Source organism: Corticium candelabrum, chromosome 13, assembly GCF_963422355.1.
Source record: "Corticium candelabrum chromosome 13, ooCorCand1.1, whole genome shotgun sequence".
Classification (NCBI taxonomy): domain Eukaryota; kingdom Metazoa; phylum Porifera; class Homoscleromorpha; order Homosclerophorida; family Plakinidae; genus Corticium; species Corticium candelabrum.
This window is the reverse complement of record NC_085097.1, coordinates 405,189-424,840: the sequence shown is the minus strand read 5'-3', so window position 1 is coordinate 424,840 and position 19,652 is coordinate 405,189. Positions and strand designations below refer to the sequence as shown.

Sequence of the window (19,652 nt, the reverse complement as noted above, 5' to 3'; positions counted from 1 at the left end):
TCCACATGCATCACCCGGCCGCTGAGCCGCTCTCATACCTAGAGATATTACCGCCTCACCGATCTCGCTGTATGGTATAGATACATTTGCATGGAAATGGACGGACTTATATCTACTCATATCGTTCTTGTTCGACTATTGTGTTACATTGTATACGTTTATATGACGCCAATTAACGTGCGAACTATATTATGTCTCTAATTGTGATGGTTTGCGTTACAAACGGATTCTGCTCTTGGATTGGCTGGCTCGCATTCGTCTTGTGTTCCAAGATGCGCCACAAAGGAAATTTCTGCTTCGTGATTGAACAATCGCTGCGCACCTTTAATTCTTGTGTGTATATACAAGCTTTCAACGTAATTAAAAAGCCAAACATTAACTCAGTTACGCGCGTAAAATACTTGCCGACTCAGTCACCGTACGAAAGTTTTTTAATTCATTTGTCGACAGCTTCAAACAGCTTTGTGACGTCATAGTTCAGATATTATCTATTTACTGCGATAGTGCTCTGAATAGCCTAGAGTTATGGCTACTGCTAGACAGAAGTATAGTGCCAAAGACGAATATCCTAACCTGACGCAACACAGCAACTACATGGCGAAAGTTCTCACTTCTTCTGTATACGAAAATCTCAAGAAAATTAAAACTCCTGGAGGCTTTACGATTGACGAAGTTATTCAAACTGGCGTCGATAACCCGGGTCATCCGTTCATAGTGGCAGTCGGAGCCGTTGCGGGTGATGAAGAGTCCTATGATGTTTTTGCCGAGCTTTTTGATCCTATTATTGAGGCTCGTCATGCCGGATTCAAGAAAACCGACAAGCATAGAACGGATTTGAACCCCGAGAACGTCGTTGGTGGAAATCTCGATTCGAATTATGTACTCAGTTCTCGAGTGCGAACTGGTCGCTGCATTCGCGGCTTGTCTCTTCCGCCTAAATGCACAAGAGCTGAACGACGAGAGGTCGAGAGAATTCTAGTAGACGCATTAGCTCAGTTGGATGGCGCGTATAGGGGCAAATACTACTCTCTAGAAACAATGTCGACCGAAGATCAGGAGCAGCTCATTAATGACCATTTTTTGTTTGATAAACCCGTTTCGCCACTTCTAACATCTGCAGGAATGGCTCGAGACTGGCCTGATGCTCGAGGTATATCATCATATATTGCTCGACTGAATTAATTATTTAGATGTATAACATAATTAACTATTTAGATGTATACAAATAACATAATTACTAAATTAGCAAACTGTTGCTGTGACAGGTATTTGGCATAACGAAGACAAGAACTTCCTCGTGTGGGTAAACGAAGAAGATCACTCACGTATCATATCTATGCAAACTGGAGGTAACATTAGGGAAGTCTTCTCCCGCTTTTGCCACGGTCTCAATATGGTTGGTGTCTCGACAACCCTAGAGAGTCACTTTCATGCATATTTACCTATATGCGCTCTCTCTCTACGTGTTTATATATAGGTTGAGAATCTGATCAAACAATGTGGGTACGAATTCATGTGGAACGAGCACTTAGGATACGTGCTAACGTGTCCCTCCAACCTGGGTACTGGTCTTCGAGCTGGCGTCCATGTCAAGATACCATTGCTTTCTCAACATGAGCAGTTTCAAACCATTCTGGATAATCTCCGATTGCAGAAGCGTGGAACTGGTGGAGTTGACACTGCTTCCGAAGGCGGAGTTTACGATGTCTCCAACGCTGATAGGCTAGGATGGTCAGAAGTGGAGCTTGTGCAGGCAGTTATTGATGGAGTGACGCTGCTTGTTGATATGGAAAAGAAACTCGAAGTAGGTGGAAGTATCGACGAGTTAATTCCAAGACCACGAGATCGAAGTCAAAAGTATTAATTAAGTTAATGACTCATATGACATTTTAGAACTATCTTTGGCAAAAGCTTAGGAATTCTATAATGAGGAAATTCAAATAAAAGTTTTTAGAGCATATCATATTGTTTTCTGAGGCAATAGCTTACGTACAGTTCGAGATGACGCTATAGTTTGGACCACTCATACAGAGGACTTCAATTTGTAATGGACCTCAACTGTGTCGGAATCTACATAGATAGGGAGAGCTTCTGACCGAAATCTGCCTCTGACCTTTCTTTCATGCTCAACTAGGGTCATGTGACTACACATTCGAGCTCACACTAAAACAGGTTTTAAAAACGCTTCAAAACGGATAGGGTAGCAATTTAAAACCGTCTAAACAACATAGACATTTACGCATTTTAATAGTTTTTCAGACTTTGCTAAATATATTATCATCCTAGAGCAAAGTTTTGAAACTCAGAGAGCAAGACATTTTTAGATACACTGTATCGTAAGCTCATTGATCGCAGTGCAACTACAGATCCGCTTTGTCGATCGAGGCTAACGGAAGGTAGAAGAAAATACGAGGACAGCAATCGTGAGTGAGTTAGAAGGTTTGCATGATGACAACAGACCTAAGGCCTGATCTTCTTTTATTATCTGTATATACGACAAAAGCACAGTGTGTCCGTTCCATTTCTGGCATTTATTCTTTTACACGCGTCTAACTGGCAGAAGCCCTTTGTGGGTACAGTGGTGAGTATTCGCAATCTTGCAAATGTCTGAAGCAAGGAAATAATAAAAAGAATAAAAATAATAAAAATAATAAATATAGGAAGATCAAAGCCAATCGTCCAGACATCTGTCTCAGAAATAGAAAGACAAACACTTGTCTTCTTATTGATATCAGCTGTCCTGCTGATGGCAACATTGGCAAGAAACATGCTGAGAAGTTGGCGAAGTACAACGACTTGCGAGTGGAGATAAGCCGCATGTGGCATTGTCGAACACTGGTGGTTCCGGTGGTCTTGGGAGCTTTGGGCACAGTGCACGCAGGTATTGCACAGTGGCTGGACATTATTCCAGGTCATCACAACCTGCAGCACTTACAGAAAACAGTGCTTCTGGGATCTACTCGGATCCTTCGTAAAGTCATGTGTTCTTTCTAGACAGCCGTGATGGTCTAAGTACTTCTGAAGCAGGGTTCCTTCCGGTACTTGTAATAGACTTTACAAACCAGACTGATCTGGTTGAGCACGACAAAGATAATAAAAATAATAAAAATAATAGTAAAAATAATATATATTTTTTTCTGTTGCACAAGCTGTGCAGTTCCCTCTAGGGGCATATACAGATTAGACAATCTCGCATATATAATAGTAGTAGTAGTAGTAAATGTCCGTGTTACCATTTAATTAATTAATTGTGTCTAGATTGCAGACGGGGCGAAGGAATAATATGGTTACTATAACCGGATACGTTCTCCTACGTTATGTAAATGTTGTATTTGTAAACATCTACAACTGAATAGTTGCCTCATCTTAGGCGGCAACCTAATTTCCATTGGTCCACTTAATTAAATAATCTGTATATGTAAATATCTACTTTAGTATGCACGGAAAGCTGAGAGCAGCATATTTTCTTTACCACTCTTTATTTACGTCTATGGAGACAGTAACACCGGCGTAGGAAGCGGGGGAGGGGGAAGGGGGCTGAAGCCCCTCGCTCAGTGTATAGCCATGAATTGAAATTCTGTGCCAGTGACTTTTGCAAATTTTGTTTACTGTCTGGCAAGCGAGGTAGTTTGCTTACTCATGATGACATCTACGGTACAGACCCCGCTCGTGAACATCTTCCTACGCCACTGAACTGCTAGTGAACTGTAACTGCATGTTGTTTTTTAGTTTTAAGCAATCCGAGGCGCGCATAACGCGCTAGGGTCAGTATACGGATCGACGGTCGGCCGGCCAATTGGAATGTAGTGCACGTGCTCATTGTTATCGCTAGGGTTGATTAGCGTGCTACCGCTGTAGACGTAGCTATCCCGCAAGACACTGCGCGTAACTGTCATGTTTCCCTCAGCCTCTTCAGCAACGCGAGCTCCAGCAGCGATTAGATTGAGTATGACAACTAAAGAAAAAGGACTATCAGTATCTGCAGTCTGTAAAACAGGCCTCTGATCTGTAAATTCTTCTATACAAGTAGACTAAAAATCCAGTTCAGTAGAATTATGTGAGATTCAATTCTGCTTCAGGCCGTCATTCACAAACACCGAGTAGTCTACTGATGGTGATTTTGGAACGTTAGCCCAAGGTGATCTGACTGTACTCTAGGGTTGGGTACTGTATCACCGTCGAAGCACGCTCCCGTAGGGGTCTCGAGTACGTAGTGATGTAAGGGATAACGTCCCGTATATGACAGCTATACGTTGCCGTCTAGCCACTTGGAGGAGGCAGCTGAGTTTACGTGTTGTTCTCTACAGCTCGTCCGAAGGGAACCGTACTCGCGATTCTATTCTAGGTAAATGTTGTAAATGTGTTTAGGGTAGCTAGTGTAGGATGACAACGCGAGCTTTGTTACCCGTCCTGTCAGTCGCTGCGCATGTTCTTGCATGTCTTTATGTGTTGCGTACGTTTTGTGAGACTGGAGGAGTGTCTGAAGTACTAGTACGCATACAAACACTACGTAATTAGGACGTGTAACTAGGGATTACTTGATATTTCCTTCAGTTTTTACTGTGGTTGTCTGCAGAGTAGCCGCTACACTGTATTTGCAAGGTTTTTGTTGGAATTTTCTAGACATCACAAATTGTCACGTGACCAGAATGAAGCGTATTCAACCTCAGTGGAAAGAGCCTAATAGTGACCCGCCGGTGTTAAGATTGTTGAACAGTTTGACAAGGCAAAAGGAACGGTTTGTTCCTGCAAGTGGACGGCGGGTGTTGTGGTATAGCTGTGGACCAACTGTGTATGATGCATCCCACATGGGTCATGCTAGGTGAGGTCTAGGAATGAATGAATGAATGGATGACGAATGAACGATGAATGAATGAATGAGTGAATATATTGTTTTCGTACAAAGAGTACAGTTACCTCTCAGGGGCACAAGAAATTCTAAGGTACAGAAAACAGTGTATATACATGCAAAAATGAGCAGAGACTATCAGGCGCGGATCCAGCGTTCAATTGTGCTTGGTGCCTGGTTAATGTTAATAGACATCTCAACTAGACAACAACGACTACCATTTAGCAAGAATCATCTTATAAAATACTTCAATAAGGTTTGTAAGTTCCATTCTACACGGATGTTTCCTTGCAGAGTCATCAACATAAGTGTCATACCCCTAGTTCCAAATGCTTTAACCTTGGTTACTGTTTAGACATTGCTGTAAAACAATACATCCGGGAAATGAGTGACACACCCTTGAGGACCTTGGTGCTTGGGCACATCAGACCTTATGGTAGATCCATGCCTGACTATGAGCTCTTTCACACACAGGGTTAACTTGGGTTAAGATAACTTGGGTAGAGTTATGATAACCTCACTCCAACCAACCTTTGTTCACATGTAGGACACGGGTTATTAGATGCAGAAGATGTACTAGTAGAACGCATACATTGATTGCTTGCAGTTTCTGCTTGAGAATAGGAAAACAGTAACGCCAATAGAGAACACAAGAAGGAGAAGCCATTTGTATGTTGGCTCGATCGATCTCTAGGGTTAGTCTTTGTATATATTAGGGCGTGTGTTCACTTAACTCCACTCTAACCCTGTTTAACCCTACTCAGAGCCAGGGTTAGCCCTCGCTTAACCCCAGTGTTAGCTCGAGTTAACCCAAGTTAACCCTGTGTGTGAAAGCACTCTATAGGTAATATACTAAGCTATAACTATTCCTACATTTAAGCAATGCGACTCCCTTGGCTAGTTCATTTTGTGCCGTAACCATGCTATTTAAGAACCTATTTTTGACTTGCACATTTTCACTGATACTTCAGTAAAGAATCCAAAATCTGTCTTTGAAAGATCCTGAAAACTTTATTCCAACGCCTTTTTGAATGCACTTTTTGTATGCTCTATCCACAGACATGCAAATTGATGACCTGTAGGTGACTAGTAGTTTGTGTTTTATATATAAGAGAGATATAGTTGGTTGTGATACTATAGTCAATCCTCTTATTCAATTGAACCCAAACTTGCTTTAAAGTGTGGCTGTGGATTTTACGGTGCCACTTGCATGTATTTTGAATTGGATACAGTAAGCTTGGGTGCTGAAGAATTTTTAGTCGAAGAACATTCAGCTTGCCAAACTAAGACATTACTGCCTGAAAATAGGAACGTCGACTGTCTTTCTGTCTAAAGTTTCTTCAGTGTATTGCATACATACTTTTTAATTTCACATACAGTTCCAGAGCTTCATGTACAGTGTAATGTATAGATGACGTCACTTGCTTGTGCTGTTGCTTCAGAGGCATCTTTCAGAACAGCATAAGGAGCATGCAGCAAGCCACATGTGTCCACAAGAGGTGGTTTTCTAGTTTCTTGAACAATACACATGGCTAGGACTAGCATGTGACATTGTGATGTTATGCGACAATAAGAACAGAGAATAATAACATAGTCTAATTGCATCAAAAATAAGAACATGGTTAGCCTGGAAGGCTGCCAGTTGTGTTCTCCTGCATTTGAGCTTACAATTTGTAGGTCATTGGATAGGAATCAGGATTGAGGTGTAAACACCATTTTCTAAAGTTTGCTGTTGTTAGCATTTCTCAAACACCAGTGAATACTTGTAGTTAGATTTATGGTCATCACTTGTGAGGCTTACTTACGTCATTTCTTGTTACCCTCATCACGTAATAGGATCACACGACTTGCAGAACGGTGTCATGACTTGTGTATGTAACTGTCTTGACAGATCAAACTGTAACAAGCTCATCTGCTTCACAGGTATTATTTGAGCAAGAGGCAGTGATCTTGTGTAGTTTCTGTGTGTGGAGGGTTTCCTCGCAAGACATTGATCTCTCTCTCTCTCTCTGGAATTCATGTGTCGTTTGCTTGGATGTAGTTCAATTGATGGCTGGTCCATCTTTGTTATTTGAAAGTTACTTAGATGTAGTTTAATCAACAAAATGCCTAGAGACGATGTATGCGGTCTAAACATGTGATCTGGACTGTTGATTTCTATGGAGCAATGCCAGAGAAGACAGGGTTTTTTGTTCTTTATGTTTAGTTTGCTGCTTTTTAATCATGTGAAGAATAGACAATGCAGCTTGTATCATGTATGCAAAATTGAGTTATCATGTTTACAGTAGAATTGTGTCATTATCTCTTGCATAACTAACAGCATCAAACAACTTGCTTACCTTTGACTCTACGAGGTAACCTGTAAACACCAAACAGCTAGGTGACAAATAGGTCTTGTGTATTGGATTTAAATGTGTTTTGTCTGTCTTTTCTTGTCTTGGTAAAATTGTGGTTCTTTCTATAAACGCACAAGTGCCATGTGCTCCTCACTCTGCTGTGACATGAAAAAACCAAATATGCTTAACCCTCGGCTGGTGTACATGCACACCACATGGCGCTAAGACATGTGTATAGCGTATGTAAGGCAGCTGAGGATCAAGAGGCATGAACGCTCATGAATTTGACAACATTGAAAAGCCCCTCACGTGGTAGTTATGCCTATGGTATTTATAGCTATCCGTCTAACTGCTATCATTTAGGTTGTCCTAATGAGGTGACCTCTCTCAGAGCTACCAGAGCCAAAACGACATTAATGTAGGAAAACATGCACATGCAAATGTAGATTAGGCGTCTCTGTTCCGCTCTGACTTTGTATACGGTAACAAAAATGAATAGAGAAGCACTAGCGTACTTACAGGTCAGCCGCTTTGTCCGACAAACTGACACTGTCATGGACAATGCACGTTTCCCTTTGTAAATTCCCGTGGAGTGCCAAATTTCTGTTGAAGACGGCACTAGTGGTTTTTGCAACAACACTGTGGCCGCTTAGCCACGCACACCAAAAATTCAAGCTGTCAGACTGCAGAACCACTATGCAGAAACACAGTGGAACAAGCAAAATGTTACAAGTCAGTACAGCTACATCTTCCCGCTCTTTAGAGACGCCTGGTTGTTGGTGGGAAAACATACAGGTGCAAATGTAGACTATATGAGATGTTTCTATGTGCTAAACCCGTAAAGCAAAGGATTATTATAATTTTGTGATAAACACCATGTACAGGACGGATGCCCAATGGCTGAATTCTCGTAGCACAGCTGTCAACAATAGATGTGGAGCCTTATGATGACATCAAGTTTGTCTATTGGTTGGTGATGACACTACTTCTCGTCTGTTGGTTGGAATAGTTTCATTTGCATCTGCGCTAATCGAGTATAAATACAGTCATACGGTCACACGTCGGCCCACTACTGCACCCTTAGCCCGGATATCCGGGCCTCGGGTAATAACAATAATGCTCAAAGGCAGATAAATGGATCGTCAACATGAGGCTTTTGAGCATTATTGGTTTTTTCGTGTCACAGCAGAGTGAGGGCGCGTGGCACTTGTGCATTCATTTATAGAACAACCATAATTTTACAATGACCAAGACAAAGAAAAGACAGACAAAACACATTTAAATCCAATACACAAGACCTATTTGTCACCTAGCAGCTGTTTGGTGTTTACAGTTACCTCATAGAGTGAAAGGCAAGCAACTTGTCTGATGCTGTGGGTTATCCAGGAGATAATGAAACAATTCTACTGTAGGTAAAGCCAATTAAAAGAAAGTGCAAACGTATGCTCTAAAATTGGCTTGCGAAACAGGATATATTTGCTGCAGCTCTACAGTAATTTTTGAGGTTTTAAACCATCCAATGATTGAAATTTTAAAAAATTATGGATACCTAATGAATTGTATGCTTATTTAGGTCTTTGGGAGAAAGTAGGTTGTTGTTGCTTTTACTGTAGGTCATACATCACATTTGACATTTTGAGAAGAGTTCTTCAAGGCTACTTTAACTATGATGTATTTTATGTAATGAACATCACAGACATTGATGACAAGGTAAAATTGTCATGATTATCACTCTGTTTCCATGTATGTTATTTGTTTGTATATTTTTGTTAATTAAGTCATTTTGTTGCCTGTCTGTTTGTCTCTTTCTGGATGTTGTGGAATGGGCTTGAGTTTGCATGCTGGATTTCAGTTATCTGGTAGTTAGATTTGTTGTTTTGGAAGGAGTTAGAGTCAGTAGTTAGAATGACGTTACAAGAACTGTGACTACCTTATTGTAGGATTTGGTGGGGAAGTTGTGTATCTTGGGCTGCTGTTTTATCATAAATTCTTTATTGAACCTTTTGTTGGTATTGAACGTTTGCTACTTGTAGTAGTGACAATAATTTTAATAATCTAAAGTTAATCCTGAATTAGTGTAAGTCGATCACTTCCCAAGGGTAAACACACACACGCACTGCATGTTTGCATGTAATATTGCACTCATGACTGAAACTTTGGCCAAGTAAGTAGTGATTGAGTGTGCCACTTAATTTTTCTCTTCTGTTTTCTTATTGTCTCTTCTTTTTGTGTCTTAATTTCGTCATTTCCTTTTCTCTTTTTTTTCTCTCTCTTTCTTTCAGTTCCTTTCAAATTTCCTTCTATTTTTACTTTTTCACTTCTCACTTGTTCTCTTCAAGTATACCAACATATTAATCGAATAGTAAACCAACAGTACCTGATAGAGACTGGCGCAGTATACTTGAAATGTTACATTAGGTTGCACAAGACAACGAGGAGGCAATTATTTTGATGTAGAGACAACAGCAGATAGCAAGCCTGCGATTAAGTGGCTTATTGTTGAATGTGACAGTATTGTTATTGTTTGGGTTAATAAAATAGAACTGGTACATGTGTATACCATACTTATGATGGAGGTACTGTACTTGTGTCTGCTAGCTATTTGATATCTACAAAGAGTGTGATGGAGTGTCATTCTCCACTTGCCTGACAGTCTCCTTTTAACTTCAGTAATTTGTTATCTAAACTATTCTAGAATATTAGACAGTAAACTATTTAGACATAATCTGTAACATTTGAAATCAGTTCATGCGTGTTAGACCATAGTTGTCTGATTGCTTTCTTATTACGTTCAAAGCTTGCATACAAACTCAGCTATCTGTTAATCAATGTAGTTTTCAAATGTATGAATGTAGTTAAAAGTCAAGCGTAGGTTGCTTATATGCCATATTGCTGTGCATGGAGCACTATTTTTCATAAATCTGAAACACGGGACATTATTTGAGCATGGGGTGAAAATTGAGCATGGGACATTTATTATTTTGCAAGCGTTGAGACTGTTGCATTGTTTGTTTGCGTACCATCACACTACATGAACTACACGAAAAACTACCGTAATCTAATCTTACAGTCTTAATGGTATGTATCCTGGATACTTTTAATTTTATGTGAACCGTATTCCTGGTCTGTTTCATGCGTTGAATCTTCTTTGTCAATCAGTGGTTCTATCTGGGTGTTCATTACATCTCAAACGTACACATTGATAGACACACATGCATAGAACTGTGGGTTTGAATACTACCCTAGTGAGGCACTAGTTGAGCATGGGGCATATTATTATTTTGTTATAAGGTTACCATGGGCATTATTTGAGCATGGGGAACAATTTGAGCATGGGGCACTATTTGCAGAATTACGGAAAGTAGTCTTTGTCCTAAACTGTAAATTAGATGCTGTGTAAGTACAAGGGTGTGAAAGTACGAGGGCGGGAAAGTACGAGGGCGGGAAAGTACAAGGGCGGGAAAGTACAAGGGCAGGGGCTTATGTGAGCAAGTACGATGTTTTACCTTGTTAGCATGTAGTTCTTGCTAATTGTGATGACTTATGATGCAGCAAACATTATTATAACTGTTGGTGTTATTGATGTAGATTTTTGTAATTGTGATATCATTTAATCAATTAAGAATTGAAAGAAATCCTACTTATAGATTATTCAGCGAGCAAGGAGAAATTTTCTTATGTCCAATTATGTGAAGTCACAACCATCAGTGGAAGTTGTTCTTCAAGATGTTGAAAAATCTATGCAAGTAGTGACATATACCGTTTATGCATGGCTACATGTGTGGTGAGGTTGTTGTGTAGTGCCTTGCTGCAAAACTGTCTGCAACTTCTGATCCAGACAAGAGAGAAATGATAAAGAAAATGACAGTGAGTACTCGTACCAGTGTTGTGGTGACAGAGCATGACTATAGAGGACGATGTCATTCAATCAGATGAAAGTAGACGAATCAGTTTTGAAAGTGAAAGAAAGTGACAAGAATAATGAAGATGCACTCAAGGTTGTTATGGGAATGAGCAATAAAGTGTAAATGTGTATAGCTTTAGTTTATATAGATAATTTGAATCATTTCTAAATAATGTATATAAAAATAGAGATTTTCTTCGGTGAAGTATCTTATTGGAGACTTTGCCCTTAATTAATTAAGTTACGTCTCATTCTTGAGTTGTAATTTTATTTAGAAACTAAAATACAATAAGTATTGATAATGGGCATATTTGTTTGGGAATTAATGGATCAGATTCTCTTTGTATTTTAAGTACAGCAGTCTGCACTGTGTATGTAGCCTTTACATATGAGGAATGCTTAGCACTTGTGTAGTTATGAGTGCCTTTTATGTATATAATCAGAGGGTCAGAGGGAGTTTCAAAACATATGCTGTTACATTGAATTGATCATTGACATGCATGTACAGTTTGCTACTTAAAGTTAAAGACATGATATGGACCTGTACAAGCTGACTAGAGCCAAGCTGGTTCTCCAGATTGTGGCTTTAAATTGGGTTAGGAGATGACAACAGGTTTACAGAAGATGAGCAGCATTGTGGATATAGGTGACAAACAAGATGTAACCAGTGGAGGTTGCATCATTTGTGGAAGACTAAGACATTCATGCATACGGTGTGGAGAGAACTTAAGAATACCTGTATGTACTTTGTTAATTTAAGGTGTTAAGACATTAAGTTAGGTTAGTCCGTAGGTGAAGTCAGATATAACGCTTAGAAATTGAAGGTAGTCCTTACTGCTGCACAACAATTGTTTCTCTATTCAAGTGTTGAGTTGAGGAGGTTGTGTTGTTTGTGCATTTGGTCTGCTGCCACCTATGCCAGTTTACTCACACATATAGTTGCATTGCTCATTTTTGTTCAGTGGCAGTGGTTAGGATACAAAGTGGACATAAATGCCGTATGAATAATATGTACAAGTCATTCAAAGTGAGAGTTGTAAAAGGAATTGAGTACAGCAAGAGATAATACAATGTCATAGTATATAGCTACTTGTGTATCCTACTGATTAGAGTCATGGCTGTAAATGTGATCTTGATTGGTGACTTGATCTTTACTGCTACTAGTGGTCATGGTATGGTTGTGTCATTATGAAGTCTTTGTAAGTCAATAATCTGTTGTTTGTTTGTTGGATTCATAGACATGTTTCTTGTACATGGTATAGTAGAGTTACTCAGGTTGGGTAAAGTTTTGTAAGACCGTTTAGTTAAGTTAAAGGATTTATGTGCAATAACTATGTGACTGTATGTACTTGTTGAAGGTGGCAGATTGTTATATTATATGACATAAGTGTTTTGCTGTTCTGGTGCAGGTTTTGTTGGATGAAGCTAAAGATCCATTGTCTGCATGGCTTGATTCCAAGGTATGACTGTCAGGATATTGTTGTTGTTCTACAGATGGTAATTATTGATTTTAGCAACCCTTTGTCCACCGACATAGCGTGGTCATCATGGTTTGGGGGGCCAAGTAAATTAGACTGCAAACCATGCCCATTTTAACTTTTTAAAGCCACACGTATTTTCTACTTTTTACTTTTCTTGCTCACAGTTTGTAGACATATAAGTAAATAGTATCAATTTCAAGTTACAAATAATCTGCGGTACTGAGTGCCGTCAGTGTGCGTAAAGAAGTGGAAACATTGTTACAGTCCATGCCAAAATGGTTTCAAGGCTCTCTGTGATCGTCAAATTAGATTGCATCTCAATGGCTATAGAATCTAGAATACTAATTCAGTGCAAACTGGCATTGACCGATTTTAGCATTTCGTAATGTGGCAAGCAATAGGTCTAGCTAGTTAACCTGAGCACAAAATGGAGAAAGTACAAAGTGCATGCAAATCGTTAGGTAGCGGAGCCACCGGAGATTCCATTCTTGAGTCAATCAGGTTGTCAACCTTAAACTTACTTGAAAATTAATTGACGGGTAGGTTTCTGCCTTTTTGATGCAGTCTTCTTTGACTCTGCCGTTGCCGTGACCACGACTTCTCAACACTGGTTTTTATCAGAAATGATGATGTATATTATCAAAGATATAGTCAACATCATCGTCAATATCATTGTCAACATACTACTCTAAGACTAAGTGGACTGTCTAGTAACTTAATTATAGTTCTGCTTGAAGCAAAGTGACACGCCCAAACTGTTTGGGGGACTATAACCTTCCCCAGCCCCCTTGATGCTACGCCGGTGCTTTGTCTCAAAATGTTGTTGAAATTTTGTAGTGTGTTGGGGATATGTGGTGTAGACATACAACAACACACTACAGTGCAGTTGTTTTGTACTTGTTACTTGTACTTCTGTTTAGCAAACTAAGGGGTAAATCAAAAGTTGATTAATAACATTAATTTTTATAACAATCATAAACATTCATTGCACCTGGGATCCCTCCAATGGGCAAAAATAGAATTATTACAGACATACACCTGCAGACATACATCAACACAAAATTTACACTATGTTCCCAGTCATTTCTAGCAGCAATTCTTATCTAAAACCAAACTAATGGTTACAGTTACTAAGCATTTACAGAGCAATACTCTTGCATGCTTTATGAAGGTGAGTTTCAGTGCTTTTACTTTTCTGAAGCCTTCTGAAATATGTCACACAAACACTGACAGGCTCATACATTTTTATCTTTAGGTCTCTCCTGATTGCCCTTCGTAGACCACTTTTGATTATTCTGGTCAGGTAACACTCTTGTCTAAATCTCAAAGATAATATCCATACAGCATGATAGGAAATGTTTCAGATCAATAATTTGCATCCACACATTGTCTGAGTGACTCACACCTCCGATTTGTCCCAGTACACTGTGAACCCCTTTGAAGACTTTTTACTCTGCCTGCTGCAGACTCTGCCTTGACGGAATGCATTCACCACCACATCCAGGTGAATTATAGTAGACTTGAATGGAAGAATACTCACTAGTTTAGGGTAGAACAGTGACAATCATCTCTCTTCAAGAAACAGACCCGAGACACTGTTTGGTATTGAAAAGCAAACCGTATTCGTTTGTAAATTGTGAACAAACATCCAACATTTTCTGCAGACCTTCCAGAGTAGGTGATATCAGAGTACATCTTCTGCATACGCAAGAGTACCAACTTACAAATGTCGCAGTGTTGCTTTCAAGTAAACTGTCCAAACAAATGTTGAAGAGCGAAGGTGACGAAACACTTCCCAGTCTGATGCCATTGCTTACAGTGATAAATTCCGACCACTTTTTGTCCATTTTACACACATATAGTCTGCTCAGAATACCACACAGAAGCAGTCTCTTAACATCAACTGGAGCTTCCACTTCCAATGACTTGTTTCGTTCTATCTACTCCATGCTTAATGAGTTAGTCAACTAATGGCTAACCAAATGGCAATTTTAGTGGGACAAATGAAAATGTTGCATGATCATTTTAAAGCATGCCGCACAGGTTTTTCTACTTGTTCTAACTTGTTGCAGTATTCATTGCTTCACGTATTAAATCATGTACGTCACACTGGCTTGATTACCACCCATGTTTTCTTTGTTGAGGCTTTTCATCACGCAGCATGAGCTGTTTAGTCTTTCTTGCCACAAGGGTAGGTTAGCTAGCTAACTTCTACGTTTATAAGGCAAGAGCTGCACAAGATCCCGGGCTTTGACTAAACTTGGTCAGAGCCAATGAGTGTACAGTTACCACTTTGTGGAAGGGTCTAACACATAGTTATCAAATTGTTCAATACACTTGTTAATTACTTAAGCTTAACAGCCACTCTAATACCCTGTGTTATGCGAGCACTTGTATAAACGCGGGCTAGAATGCTGGGCTGGCATGGGCTGGCGGGGCTCGGCTCGGCTCGCTATGCGTGCCTGAGTATAACGGGGTATAAGGGCGTATTTCTTTAATCTCCACAATCTAATCTGGTTGAGCTCTACTGGATTAACTGGAAGTATTCTAGTGGAATTGGATCTGTGTTGAATAAGGAAACATGCAAGTAGACATGAGCATGCGCATTGTTTTAGTAGTGCAAAATGGATCAATCCTGTCCTTTTGCACGTCTATGGCTGCATTTTCAGTGTTTTTGTTTTGTTGTTTGATGACACAGATCTGTTGCTACTGACTCCTCCACTTCATTTCCGCGCACATGTACTAATTGGCCACGCCTATCTCCACTACTAATCCACCTTCTTGCTGGATTAGTTTGTGGAGTTTGGGTGATCTCAACCGGATTAGGTTATGAAGATAAAGAAATGCACCCCTAAGTGTGTGCAAAATAGTCAAAATGTTTGGCAAGTCTCTGAGCAGTTGTTGCTGTACTTATGACTTTGAAATCAGTTCTGGAATACAGATATTCCAGGACGCCTGGTGGACAAAGTTTAAATAGACTTTTGCGGCCCTTTTCACAAGTCAATTCCAGATGGAATGGAGTACATATTGGCTATCCAAGACGTATTCAGCATATAGTGTATTTTGATACCAACAAGATATTGTAAAGCAGAGGCTTCTTTCAAGAGAGGTGGGTGTGCCAGTTTGGAATTCCTCTCATGGTACATTAGATAGAAGTACTCATTTTACAGAATAGTTTTCCAAGAGACTTGTAGGACTTTAGAAATTAAACACGAATTAAGTTCAGCAAACCACCACAATCTCAATTCCAGGTTGAGCGACAGAATCAGCTGGTGGATAATATTTCTTGTGTGATAGATGAGGAGCTGTATTTGTGGCCTAAGAGCGGTAGAGGTTGTGCAGTTGCACATATTATCGCAGTGAATGCTACTACTGGATATACTCCTCATGAGTTATTGTTTGGCCAGTCATCATGACTAGACAGCTGTCACCATCAGGAAGATTGTCAGACGAGGATTGGAAAATGACGAGACACACAAGGAAATGGCTAGAAGGCGAGTGATAAATACGATTCAGAAAATGGACAAATATTTAGAAGTGTAAGAAGGCGGACTGCACAGTGTCAAGGAAAACGGAGGGTACGAGCTATACAACGAGGTGTTTCGTATGAAGTGGGACAATTGGTACGAAGGAAGTTATCACCAGGTGAAAGGAGACTAGGAAAACTTTTACCCTGCAAGAGCACTAGATATGTGATATTCGACAAACAAGGAGACACATATTGGTGTTGTGAAATGGAAGGGACAAACCCGCGAACTGTTTATTACAATGACTTGGAATTAGCTCAGGAAGGAATATTATTGTGGGAGAAGGCTATGGATCCGAGAAGGACGGATAGTGAATTGGAAACAGAATATGACTATTATGGACCGTTATCACAAGAACAGAGAAAACGACTTGAAGAACATACAAGATGGTATCCAATCAGACAAAGACGTTATGTGAGACATCTCACACAGGACCCGTGCGCTAACAGATATGAAGAAGTCGAATATCAGTGCACAGATGATGACGATTCTTAATTGGATGGGTACATCTAATTTCGTAGGGAGAGGACTGTCATGAGTAGTTGTTGTGTATAGTATTGCACATGCACATAGAATGTATATACAAGTTGGGTTTCCTAAATATAGAGTCAGTCTTGTGTTATGTTACCGAAGCAAGTCATCATAATGCCTACCTCCACAAACTAATCCACCTTCTCGCTGGATTAGTTTGTGGAGTTTGGGTGAGCTTAATGGGATTAGGTTGTGAAGATAAGAAATGCAGTAGAAGTGCACAAACTCAACCGGATTAGGTTGTGGAGTTAAAAAAACATACCCCTAAGTATGTGCAGAATAGTCAAAATGTTTGCAAGTCTCTGAGCAGTTGTTGCAGTACTTATGACTTTGAAGTCTATTCAATTAGGTTGCACAGGTGTCATCAAAGTGGGACAATACCACTACTAGTAGTCATCTACTTCAGTCAAATAATCATGTTATTAAATTTACCGTACTGTAAGCTCATAATTTCTGGTATGTGATTGCCTTGGGTCTGCTTGGTATTTTACTGTTGGCAATAAGGAGAGCACAGGTTGACGCTGGCAGCCTCTCTGCATCATGAAATGTTGCCTTATATTTATGGTAAAGGATCTCCTACTGTTGAATTTGTTTCCCCTATTTTTGCTGATGTTTAGGTGTGGTACTGTGTAAGAAGTGCTTAGATACCTCTTATCTACTCTTCTTCAATTTTTGTCCTTCCTGTTGTTCAGAAGGAATGCACTTTGACGTACTATCCGCTACAGTAAGTGATTAGTTCTGACTGGCTGATGGAATTTATCTGTAAGAGATGATGAGAATGACAATATAGATTTGCAATGTTTTTAGTTCTCAGAATTGAAACAAGTGCTGCTAGTTACACTAACGCTAATTTTAAAGCATGGTTGTAGCTAAAAAGCCACAATGACTGGTTTGCTTTGCAATATTGCGGAAAACGTTTCCTGTACATCAGGGTTCTGCCGTGGTTTTTTCTTGTATGGGTCATGAGTGATGGGGGTTCGGGGGCGAGGCCCCCGAAAAAATTTTTGGGGCCGTGGTTTTTACGGATAAATTTTGACTCCATTTTTCACATTTATTTCAACAATCCAAACGCTTATCGACATGCTTTATTTTACCGAAAGTCTGCGATTCTTCTTTAGAGCCCGCAGTTTCGCAGCATCTTTCACGGGAAAATTTTCCAAAGAAGGACCGTTTACGGCAATTCTTAGCAGTGCGTCCAGGGTTCTTTCACTCATTCGATTTCGTATATCCGTTTTTATCAAGTTTAGTTGAGAGAAAGTGCGCTCAACACTGGCTGTGTGCATCGGAATAACTCTGCAAATGCATGCTATTGATGAAAGCTTGGGAAACATTCTTTTGGTTGATAAGTCACCGCATAGATCGTCCAGAACTTCTTTGCAAGTGTATGACGCCGATTCTCTCCTATTTATCGCTAGACGCTCCTTGTAGCTTGACCATTCCTCAAGGCTTTCCTCAACAAATTCGTCTACGTCAGAAGGATGAAAATGAGTGAAGAGCTTTTCTATTTCACCGTTGCCGTACTCGGCAAACTCTTCTCCAGAATCAGGCAATGGCAACGCATCCGGATTGAAGACGGTAAAGGACGTCATTACTCCTTGATCTTCAAATCTTTTTTCGATGTTAGAGAGCAGGCTGGAGAGATAAGGTGTTTTGATGTTATTTGTGAAAGTCATTTCATTGTCATTCGGGTCACGTGTAATAACGATCCCCGATGACTTCAGTTTCTCCAAAAATTTTATTCATATGGGTAAAAAAGCAGCTCATATGGGTTCAAAAATGGGGAGTATGGGTCGATTTGCCCCATACCGCCCCATGTGGGCAGAACCCTGGTACATGTGTGTATACGCTTGCTGATTAATTAAGTTGATGTCTTATTCTTATGAGCTAGGCTATGAAATATCTTGAAGTGTTACTTTTTGAAAAATTAGTGTTAGAAGGGTTTGCAAATAGTGGTTATTTGACAATGATCTTCTCTTTATGCCATACTCAAACATACCAGACAGGCTTGTATCAAGAGTAGAAAATCATGAAATAGGGTCTAACGTTGAGCAATGTTTAGCTTTCATTTTTGAGGCCATATATTTAGGAAGAGTGTTTTAAGATGTTATGCTATGCTAACCATTTAGTTCATGAGTTTATGTGGTGAACATCGTATCAGAATGGTTTATTTTGTGTGTAGCATGGAGCAGCTGTCACTGATCACAAAATATTCACGGCATTGACTCAATACTGGGAGAGAGAGTTTCATCGTGACATGGCTGCTCTGAATGTATGACCTATAGTTGTGATTATATGGTAATAGTGATGAAGTTGTAATTTACAAACAGGTTTTGCCAGCTGATGTTTTAACAAGAGTCAGTGAGTATGTTCCTGAAATTGTTTCATATGTGGAGAAAATTATTGAGAATGGATATGGGTTAGTATTATGTCAGTCAGGTTACTGAAACACTTCAACTAATTGGGAAGATTTCTCACTCTGCTGCAGTTAAACATAAATATCTTATTACAGAAGGGATTAATTGATATGGCTTTAAATATTTGAACTGCACTGGATACGTTCTAGTGCGTAAGAAATATATTATTATTTCTTTGTCAGCATTTAATCGGTTTAATGTAGAAAAGTGCCAGGAGCAACTGCCACAAGAAACAATGGCATCGTCTTTAAGGCAGTTTTGTTAAGCACTTGATATTAAAACTTGTTAGCAGAATGACTGTTGATCCAGATGGAAAATTTAGAGTGTTCAGGCAACAGGTGAGTGTTGCCCATTTAAGGACACTTTCATTTTAAAAACAGATTTAAAAAACACTTATTGACATAAATTTCTTTTTTTATCGACTGCTGCACTTGTGCATATTTAGGCGGTACAGCAAGGTTTTGCCCAAGTTGGACAGAAGTGGTTTGACAAACACCGAGCACCCATCACTTTGCATGTTCCAACCACGACTATATATTTTGGCTACTGTTTACTTGCTCCAAGCTAATGAGCATTGGAAGGTAAGGAGTTAGTTGAAAGGTGAGCACGT

General features: G+C 39.7%; 2 protein-coding genes across 2 annotated transcripts in view; both read left to right on the top strand.

The window, feature by feature from the left end:
• Positions 1 to 486: 486 nt before the first annotated feature.
• Positions 487 to 1,953, top strand: LOC134188685 (creatine kinase B-type-like). Its single transcript, XM_062656852.1, has 3 exons — positions 487 to 1,150; positions 1,266 to 1,396; positions 1,478 to 1,953. Exons 1-3 carry the CDS (start codon positions 526 to 528, stop codon positions 1,862 to 1,864), a joined length of 1,143 nt encoding a protein of 380 aa, XP_062512836.1. The 5' UTR covers positions 487 to 525; the 3' UTR covers positions 1,865 to 1,953.
• A 2,282-nt stretch (positions 1,954 to 4,235) lies between these two features.
• Positions 4,236 to 19,652, top strand: part of LOC134189288 (cysteine--tRNA ligase, cytoplasmic-like) — a 33,980-nt gene continuing 18,563 nt past the window's right edge. The window contains exons 1-9 of the mRNA XM_062657521.1: positions 4,236 to 4,345; positions 4,624 to 4,822; positions 8,799 to 8,895; positions 10,833 to 10,931; positions 10,987 to 11,052; positions 11,118 to 11,183; positions 12,499 to 12,549; positions 18,808 to 18,897; positions 18,956 to 19,044. Of these exons, the coding sequence (XP_062513505.1) occupies positions 4,240 to 4,345; positions 4,624 to 4,822; positions 8,799 to 8,895; positions 10,833 to 10,931; positions 10,987 to 11,052; positions 11,118 to 11,183; positions 12,499 to 12,549; positions 18,808 to 18,897; positions 18,956 to 19,044 (863 nt within the window). The 5' untranslated portion in view covers positions 4,236 to 4,239. The remainder of the gene's footprint in view (positions 4,346 to 4,623; positions 4,823 to 8,798; positions 8,896 to 10,832; positions 10,932 to 10,986; positions 11,053 to 11,117; positions 11,184 to 12,498; positions 12,550 to 18,807; positions 18,898 to 18,955; positions 19,045 to 19,652) is intronic.

Coding starts and splice junctions, on each gene's coding strand:
- LOC134188685 (XM_062656852.1), top strand. CDS start 526: ATGGCTACTGCTAGACAGAAGTATAGTGCCAAAGACGAATATCCTAAC. Junction 1,151..1,265: donor AGACTGGCCTGATGCTCGAG/GTATATCATCAT, acceptor TTGCTGTGACAG/GTATTTGGCATAACGAAGAC. Junction 1,397..1,477: donor TTTGCCACGGTCTCAATATG/GTTGGTGTCTCG, acceptor GTTTATATATAG/GTTGAGAATCTGATCAAACA.